Source organism: Anolis sagrei, chromosome 4, assembly GCF_037176765.1.
Source record: "Anolis sagrei isolate rAnoSag1 chromosome 4, rAnoSag1.mat, whole genome shotgun sequence".
Lineage (NCBI taxonomy): Eukaryota > Metazoa > Chordata > Lepidosauria > Squamata > Dactyloidae > Anolis > Anolis sagrei.
The window spans coordinates 60799487-60809375 of NC_090024.1; the positions used below are offsets into that span (position 1 = coordinate 60799487).

At 39.0% G+C, this 9889-nt stretch overlaps 1 protein-coding gene across 2 annotated transcripts in view; it reads left to right on the top strand.

Moving 5' to 3' along the window:
• The window catches only part of ROCK1 (Rho associated coiled-coil containing protein kinase 1), an 85918-nt gene extending 80422 nt beyond the window's left edge, over window positions 1–5496 (top strand). For both annotated transcript variants that reach the window (XM_067467453.1, XM_067467454.1), the window contains one exon: window positions 2600–5496. In XM_067467453.1, coding sequence (XP_067323554.1) covers window positions 2600–2603 — 4 coding nt within the window. In that variant the 3' untranslated portion in view covers window positions 2604–5496. The remainder of the gene's footprint in view (window positions 1–2599) is intronic.
• The last annotated feature ends 4393 nt before the right edge of the window (window positions 5497–9889 follow it).

Consider the following 9889-nt stretch of genomic DNA (forward strand, 5'->3'; position numbering starts at 1 on the left):
TCTATGTGCCAAGTTTGGTCCTGATCAGTCATTGGATGAGGTTAACAGCGGTCTCAGAATGTGAGTGATGGTACTGCAAGTCCCATCATCCATGGTTCATCCTCCTCCAAACTGCAGTAGGGTGTCGAGTGGGTCTTGTGTGCTCTGTTTGCAAAGTGTGGTCTGTATTGGTAATTTTCTGACAGAGCCCCTGGCCTTTCCTTTCCTCTCTTTGTCATCTCGGAATCTTGGAATTGAGGCTGGCCAATCAGAGACCATATGCAAATTTCCTTCTGTCATGTCCCTGTTTCTGTCATGAACCCTTTTCTCCACCAGGGGCTCCGTTGAAGCAGGCCAATCAGGGATCATATGCAAATAGCACCACAGCAGCAGCCAGTCAGAATCTTGGAACTTTCAGGCTGGCCAATCAGAAAGCCGGCACATACACCGCCACACATCCGCCGCATACAAGTTTTGACTTTTATTATATACTAGCTTGGGGACCCAGCGCTGCCCGGGTTATTAGAGAAAGTGGGTAATGGCAATTCTGTATGCCAAGTTTGGTCTTTATTGGTCATTGGATGATGATTGCATTGTTTTCAGGAAGTGAATGAAGGTACTTGAAGTCCCATCATCCATGGTCCACCCTCCTCCAAACAGCAGCAGGATATAGAGTGGGTCATGGGGGCTCTGTGTGCCAACTTTGGTCTTTATCAGTCATTGGGTGAGGGTGGCAGTGGTTTCAGTAAGTGAGGGAAGGTACTGCAAGTCCCATCATCCAAAGTCCATCCTCCTTCAAACTGCAGCAGGATGCAGAGTGGGTCATGGGGGCTCTGTGTGCTAAGTTTGGTCTTTATTGGTCATTGGATTAGGGTCGCAGTGGTTTCAGTAAGTGAGTAAAGGTACTGCAAGTCCTATCATCCATGGTCAACCCTCCTCCAAACAGTATCAGGATGTAGAGTGGGTCATGGGGGCTCTGTGTGCCAAGTGTGGTCTGTAATGGTAATGTTCTGACTCAGCCCCTGGCCTTTCCTTTCCTCTCTTTGTCATCTCGGAATCTTGGAATTGATGCTGGCCTATCAGAGACCATATGCAAATTTCCTTCTCATGTCCCCGTTTCTTCCATGAACTCTTTTCACCACCAGGGGCTCCTATTGAAGCTGGCCAATCAGAGACCATATGCAAATAGCACCACTGCGGCAGCCAATCCGAATGTTGGAACTTTCAGGCTGGCCAATCAAAACGCTGGCACATACTCCTCCCATCGCACCGCCACACTTTTGTCCGCCACATACAAGTTTTGACTTTTATTATATACATAGATATAGATAAGATATAGATGGTTACAACCAGAAATACTAAACCAGTAATTCACAATTAGGCTAGATAACAATATACAAAGCTTTCTGCCTCACAGTACCAAGGTCTCCTAGGTTTGTTCATAAAGTGCAAGAGCTTTGGCCTTGCTTACTCCCTATTTACGATTTATTAATATAAGGTTACAACCAGCAATACTAACCCAGTAATTCACAATTAGGCTAGATAACAATGACAGTTAATTCACAAACTATTTACTTTAGGTAATGCCTGTGCCAGTTACAGTATGAGTTGCATTATTTATGCCTCTGTGCTAAAATATATACTTAGCATTTGCAGGATTCTGTATTAGATAAATATGTGTGTGTTATACAATGTTGTTGTTGTTCATTCGTTCAGTTGTCTCCAACTCTTCGTGACCTCATGGACCAGCCCACGCCAGAGCTCCCTGTGTTATAAAGTAGCTTTAAAATGAAATGGATGCCACATATATATTTGTAAGAGTTTGCTCCATTATGACAAACTACTAGTAGGGTGTGGTGGGAGATGATTCAGATCATGGAGCTCTGGCTGCTCTGAGCTCCAGGAATTAAAAGGAAGCACCTTTCATTTGAAAGAGTTGCCTCACTTCTCTTCACCTATCCGACAAACCTGAGGCCATGGTTTGAATTGCCATGGTGCAAATTGCTTTTCAGCTTTCCCATATATCCAAAATCTTTAGTATGGCAAGACATTAATATTTATCCCGAATATTTAACATTTCATAATTCTCAATAATCTCTGTCGTTTGTTCTGACTATATCGGTCTGCTATTGTTATATAGTCAGAGCAAATGGTAAAGCAAATGTTGGTATTGGAATAAAAAACAGTTCAATTTATGAAAGACTCCAGTTTAAAAAAAAAAACCCTAGATTTTCTGGGAAGTAAAGTTAGTAAACTCCTAAGATCTATGTAAGAATTGTGTACATTGGAATTTTACAAAGGTAGATACAGGAGTGTCCATGTGTTTTTGTTTGTTTGTTTTGTTTCTTATTTTACAGTACTATTAAAACACAACTTAATGTTAAAAGATGTTTTTTAATAAATGGAAAAGGATGGTGAATGGTGAATAGGATATGAACCAATATATTGTAACTGACTCTATAATTGTGGAATAATACAGTGCCTATGAAAAAATACAGTTTTCCTTTATGTTTCAAAAGGTTGCTTAGAAAAGCAGCTTAGGGAGTTTGAAATATAAATGTGCTTTTATTGAGGCAATTCTAATAGTATCTTTCCCTTTTTTTTCTTTCATTTTTTGCAGTTAACAACATGTGTAATGCTCCATGGGATCTGGCATGGTGCAATCTGAGAAAGCTGGGCTTTTTTCACCATGCCAAACAGTGCAGATTGGTTGTTCCTTCCAATGCGTCATTTACTGGCTTCAGGGCTGAGACTGCTATTACTCTCTCCTCCTTGCTTTGGCATAAAAAGCACGCTGAGGGTGTCTTATTGCGGGTTTGCCTTAAGAATAGATTAGATTAATTATTACTGTGTAATGCAAGTAAAAGCAAATAAAGCTTAGCTAGAAATAAGGTTAAAATTGCTGCCTTTTTTGGATTTCAGAAAAAAATAATAAAAATGCCTGTCAATCTTGATGGAATGCGGTGAACTTTTCTCCTATCAGTGAGAATAAGAGGACTATTTACCCTGTGGGAGGGGTATTTATTTTGGGATATGCACACAGACTTCAGTATAGAAAGAAGGTATCTCAAACTGAGAACTGAATTTCCTTTGAAGACTCAAAGCTGTGCTGATGAAAACAGCAACATTTGCTTGGAAAACAAAACCGTATATCATCACTTGAACTTCAGTACCTTTTCTGCATTGTTTTTAATGCTAATAATTGATTGCGAGTCAGCTCAAAGTGTTACATATTTTGCTTTACAAAATACTAATTCTGCATATTTGTAAAGGGGGGAGAAAATGAGTAATAATTACATGTAATCTATGCATTGTTGCCAAGCCATACAAAATTGTACTTCTAGAAAGCATTAGAACTAACAGTTAATGAGTTTGGAAGCATATTTTGGTACATAATTTTTCTATAATTTGTATAACATATTGCATTAACAGTTTGAAGTGCAGATTACAGCACACACAAACACACAAAATGTATGCACTGTTTGAAATGTAAATTATTGTTAGAACACTTTTGATGGATGTTGCCCATTTAGTGCCTTATTCTGAGAATTGTTTTACTGCCATGTCAATTGTGTAGAAGTCTCAACTATCTAGTATTGTGTGTTGGTGGTTTTATTGGATCAAAATATGGTAGATTCTAGTTCTGTTTTCCAGTGTACAATTTTGAATGAACCCACATGTTACCAAGAGATATTTTAATCAGTATATGAAAGGTAATAAAATCTTATACCATGAAAACAAATAAAACACCTACAAGAATTTAAAATTCCAGACAGTAAAGGAATTGAATAATTTGAATTCTTGCTTTGTAGCAATGATATTGTGGTATGAGCAGTATGGTTTATTTTATTTTTTAACCAAATACCTCTTCAATAATTTATAATGGCTTTGCAGTTATGTATTAAATATGAAGCACTGGAAAACTGATTCGTCCTCAAGGCGATTCAAACACGTTTCAAATAGTGTTGAAAGCCGCACTAATAGATATGTAATAAACATATCTTATATAATACAGTAATGATCCATGCTCATTTAATACAGAAAAAAATAATTTATGGAAGAGCTATTTTGAAAATGACTGTGGTATTTTTCTCCAGAATACACTTCCTAGGAAGTTTTGGAAATTATTATGCTTTACAAACAGATTAACTATCAGCATATTTAAATCTGATACAAACTTGATAATTTTTTAAAGTTACATTTTTATAATGTCATACTGCATTTAATACAGGGTAAAGTAGAAAAAAATCTCATAGGATTTTGAAGAATTTATTTTGACATATCAGGAGGTAAATTCCGTTGACTTAACACACAGTGATTTTTCATTAAAAATGATCAGGTACACAGCTCTTTAAAATAATATTTACATGTCTTTTTAATTTATAATTAAATCATGGTTAATAGTAAACATATGTCAAGCTTGTTCTGCATCATTCCAGACATGAGTGATACCGTTTGTTTATTATTCAAAACTAACATGGACTTTCGGTAAGATCGGATGGGCTGGCCGGAAAAGATTGACAGTGAAAAGTGAATGGGAAGGTTTAAGAGGAATTAGGTTGGAAAGAAAACCATGAAAAAGGCCAGAATTGTTCTGAAGTGACTTTAAAGGGTTTGAAGAAGGTTGTGAAGAAGGTTGTGGAAATGGTTTCTGATAGTAAGAAGCAAGGCTGTTGTAAGTATAGAGAGAAACATGGCAGAATAAGAAGGAAGTGTGAGGAAGGGAGGATATGACAGTTGAGGTGGTAGTCAAGATGTGAGATGAAAGCAGAGAGGTGAGGTATTTTAAGGAACTTAAATGGTTTCAGAGGATTGTAGTGGGCCAACAGTGGGAACTAAGGGAGGGATGTCGAGCTATAGTAAAGGGATGGAGGAATGATCTCAAAGGAAGTGAAGAGAAAAGGCCAGCAAGCTAATGATTAATAATGACTGTTTCCCCTGATTCAAAAGGTGCGATGTTTAACAATTTTGTCTTCTTGAATGGTTTATTGTGCACAGTTTCCATTCATACATCAAAATGTTTATTTATAAATGGGTATAAGCAGTACCCATAAATGTGCAATTTACAACCCTGTTGTCAGAGATTTATTTTTTTTCTTTTAAGGGGATGAGGGACACCTACGAAGATGAAAAAACGGATTCTAAACCACAAATCATTTAGCAATTTCATCTAATACATTCTGGAGAATTATGCCTAAGCCCTAAATTTAGAATCTCCAGTTGGTTTGGTCAGTGTGACAACATGTAAAAATCAATTTCCTGACTGGTTCTGGATTTTGGTGTCAGGCTTCTCCGTGCAATGTCAGTATGTTGGTATTTTAATTCTCCATTTTAAACTTCATATTGTTAACAAACTGGTCTGTATTTCCACTATTGTTCTCACTTCGTTGGTTTGTTCTCTGGTGTTCCTCAATCCGTATGTATATATCTACAACGTTACCAGTCCATTTCATGAATTATTTGGAGTAGCTGTTGCCTGTAAAACATTATGCTGCAATAAACCAATGAGTCTTTAAAGTGCCACAGAAGTCACCTTATTTGTGTTTAAAATGTCATGGCTACATTACTGAAGTGTGTCCTCAGTATCTGAACATCTAACGCATGTATTTTATAATATCTTTATAACATTGTATAGCAGAGTCTTGCTTATCCAACATAAATGGACCGGCAGAACGTTGGATAAGTGAAAATATTGGATAATAGGGAGGTATTAAGGAAAAACCTATTAAACTTAAAATTATGTTATGATTTTAAAAATCAAGTACCAAAAAATCATGTTTTACAACAAATAACAGAAAAAAACAGTTCAATACACAGTAATGTTATGTAGTATGAATTTAGCACCAAAATATCGCAATGTATTGAAACAGTTGTGGATCCAGGCAGGAGACAGACTGTATTGGATAATACATAACATTGGCTTAGCAAAGGTTGGACAAGCGAGACTCTACTGTACTTGGGGAAAGGATTTGCTAATAAATATTCCAATCAGTTGATGATGTTTTCAGCAGAGTGTATATTGCAGTGTAAGGGCTGCCTTAAGCCTCTGATTTCAGAGGAAAGAGAATTGACGTCAGAATTTCTTACCATTGGAAGAAGATTAGAAGGGGAATGAAAGAGTTATGTTCAAGAATACTGACTGAATGTTACTGTACATAACATTCATCCCAAAAGAATATTGCTAAGAACACGAAAATGTGTTTTTATCTCATCCTACACATTAACATATTCATATCTTTTTTCCCTTTGGTTCACAATAAGATACTAAATTGGGATGGGAGAAATGTTATGGTGAGAAATGTGTTCTAAGCACCTTAAAAACTATTTTTCCCCATTTTTTCAGTTTTCAGCTGACTGCTTCTACTTAAAATGTGCCAGCAAACACTGACCTGGCACTCCCATACTAAGATACTGGGCCAGATTCCTAATCTCCTACCTTCTGAAAAGTTAATGACTCTTGAGTCCAGAGGTTTATTGCTATGCTTTCTCATTCCCATTTGCATATTCATTAACAGCAATGCTGTATATAATACAGCTATAATAGACAAGTATTGCAGACAGAATGTTTATATCAGCCCAATGTACCTTTCTGTCAAAGTTTATATATTCTGTTTAAATCAACTCCTAGTTACTAGCCATATAATGCAGAAGTTTGATGGAAATATATCAGTCCATCCCCCCCCCCCCCAAATAGGGTTTTATATCTTGTATATATTGTATATCCAGGTCAGACTGGATATACAATCATACAAATCTGGACGATGCATATCAAACCATATTGTTATTTTGTAGGCCTCAACTCTCCCTGACCACACTTTTTCTGGTAAAATAAGCAAATCAAATGGAGTAGAAGTTTGCCTTGTTAGTTTGCTTACTATTAAAACACATGCACACAGATTTTCAAAGTCAGGTTTTACCTTTTTTCATTTGTTGGCTGTCTTAGCAGCCTTCGTACGGTCCCAATGGCAAAAAATTGACACTTTGGATTTATCAAAGTTGCACCCTGCAGATCATGAACCTTTTTCAAAATAGCTCTGGATATGACTACAGAATGGGGCCGTGTGGTGCATCCATTTAAGCATTAGACTATGGCTCAAATACCAGGAAGCCATGGGGGCCCACTGGGTGACCTTGGGCAAGTCACGCTCTCTCAGCCTCAGAGAAAGGCATGCCACCCTCTGAACAAATCTTTCCAACAAAATCCAAGGTAGGTTCACCTTAGGATAACCATTGTCGGAAACTCAGAAGAATGATAGTTCTGCTATGTCATCCTTGATGAATCTGCAAATCTGGCTCTTGAGTATTTTACAGTAATACAGCAGTGCTGTGTGCTGATAATAGACCACTTTTGGAAGATGTGATTAAAGTTGATGCCAAGAAGAAGAGCTAACAACCCTATCATTTCATCCATTGCTTTTGATCTCACTTGACAGGTTGGGCTGAGAAAAGGAATGTAACTCTGCTGTTATAGCTCACAGTTACACCTCTTGTACAATCAACCCTCTAGAATTGCAGTTTTGACTTTCACAGATTTGATTATTGATGTATTTGATTAACAATGTTCTCTTTAGGAGGCTACAGGCCCTCCAGTGTGAATCTGTAGTCAGCTTTCTCCCTGTTGGAGGGCCTAGAGATTTCTAGAGGGAACAACTCTAGGAATCCCTAGGTTCTCCAATGCAATTCTATGGTTGGCTTTGAACTGCAAGCCTCAGAAATTAGATTATATAACCTAAACCCCAGCAAATGTGGAGGGCAGACTCTACAGTGTAGTATTGTATTTAGTCAGGGGTAAACGGTTGTCCCCTGACATTAAGTCCAGTCGAGTCTGACTCTGTGGGGTGGTGTTCATCTGCATTTCTAAGCCAAAGAACCGGCGTTGTCCGTAGACACTGCCGGCATGACTGCACGGAGCGCCGTTACCTTCCCGCCACAGCAGTACCTATTGATCTACTCACATTTGCATGTTTTTGAACTGCTAGGTTGGCAGAAGCTGGAGCTGACAGCAGAAGCTCACACCGCTCCCTGGATTCGAACCTGCAACCTTTCGGTCAACAAGCTCAGCAGCTCAGCAGTTTAACCCACTGCGCCGCCAATTTAGGCCAGATGTTGGCCTAAATTACCGTTTCGAACTTCTTCCCAGGCCAATGAAAGCATGGGGGAAAAATCATACTCCATTGACTTTCATGTAAACCAGCTATATTTTTTACATGTTGAAAAACTGAAAACACATTTTGTACATAACCACCAAATTGCATCAAAAGGTCCTTGGTTTTGATGTGGATTTGTTTTCTCCCAACAACTAGGTACATTTGGCATATTTTTGTTAACTGAGTAAATTAGAAAGACATTTTAAAAATCATAACAAGAACCTATGGGCCCTTCCAGGGAGGCCCTATATCCCAGGATCTGATCCTAGGTTGAAATCCACAAGCATGTGGACAATTTCAACAGAAAGGAGGAGACCATGAAAATGAACAAACTCTGGCTACCAGTATTTAAAAAACTAAAATTACAACAGCACAACAACAGAGAGGAAACAAACAAGGACATTTATTTATTTATTTATTTATTTGACTTGTATACCTCTACTCCCAATTTGGCTCAGAGCGGTTTACAGCAGTAGATTAAAACAATACAATTAACTTTAAAATACAATAAAAACAAGAACAGACATAGTCCCAAGTTATTCATCCATCGAAAGCTTGTCAGAAGAGAGGTTTTACAGGCTTTCCGAAAAGAAAGTAGGTCTTGGATAGTTCGGTTTTCAACTGGGAAGGCATTCCATAAATAAGGGGCTACAATCAAGACTCTAATCACCTCTCAACAAAAGATTGCTCCAGGCACTGCCAGGCAATCAAATGCTAATCAAGGTGGTCAGTTGAAACATTCACACCTAGCTCCAGCAGACATGAGTTCTTTGTCCCACCCTGGTCATTCCACAGATATATAAACCTTTTTTCCTAGTTCCAACAGACCTCACTACCTCCGAGGATGCTTGCCATAGATGCAGGCGAAATATCAGGACAAAATGCCTCTAGAACATGGCCATATAGCCCGAAAAAACCTACAACAATCCAGTGATTCCGGCCATGAAAGCCTTCGACAATACACCCTGACAATACTTAACGATAGAGAATGGGGGACGCCTGGCTTGAGAGCAGTACGTGTGAAAAAGATCTTGGAGTCCTCATGGACAACAAGTTTAACATGAGCCAACAGTGTGATGTGGCGGCAAAAAAAGGCAACGGGATTTTGGCCTGCATCAATAGGAGCATAGTGTCTAGATCTAGGGAAGTAATGCTAACCCTCTATTCTGCTTTGGTTAGACCACACCTGGAATACTGTGTCCAATTCTGGGCGCCACAATTGAAGAGAGATATTGACAAGCTGGAATGTGTCCAGAGGAGGGCGACTAAAATGATCAAGGGTCTGGAGAACCAGACCTATGAGGAGCGGCTTAAGGAGCTGGGCATGTTTAGCCTGAAGAAGAGAAGGCTGAGAGGAGATATGATAAAAAAAGGTAAAGGTTGTCCCCTGACATTAAGTCTAGTCATGTCTGAATCTGGGGTGTGTGGTGCTCATCTCCATTTCTAAGCTGAAGAGCCAGCGTTGTTGTCCGTAGACACCTCCAAGGTCATGTGGCCAGCATGACTGCATGGAGCGCCGTTACCTTCCCGCCGGAGTGGTACCTATTGATCTACTCACATTTGCATGTTTTCGAACTGTTAGGTTGGCAGAAGCTAGGGCTGACAGCGGTAGCTCATGCCGCTCCCCGGAATCGAACCTGCGACCTTTCGATCAACAAGCTCAGCAGCTCAGTGCTTTAACCCACTGCGCCACCGGGGGCTCCCTGGAGATATGATAGCCATGTATAAATATGTGAGAGGAAGCCACAGGGAGGAGAGTTGTT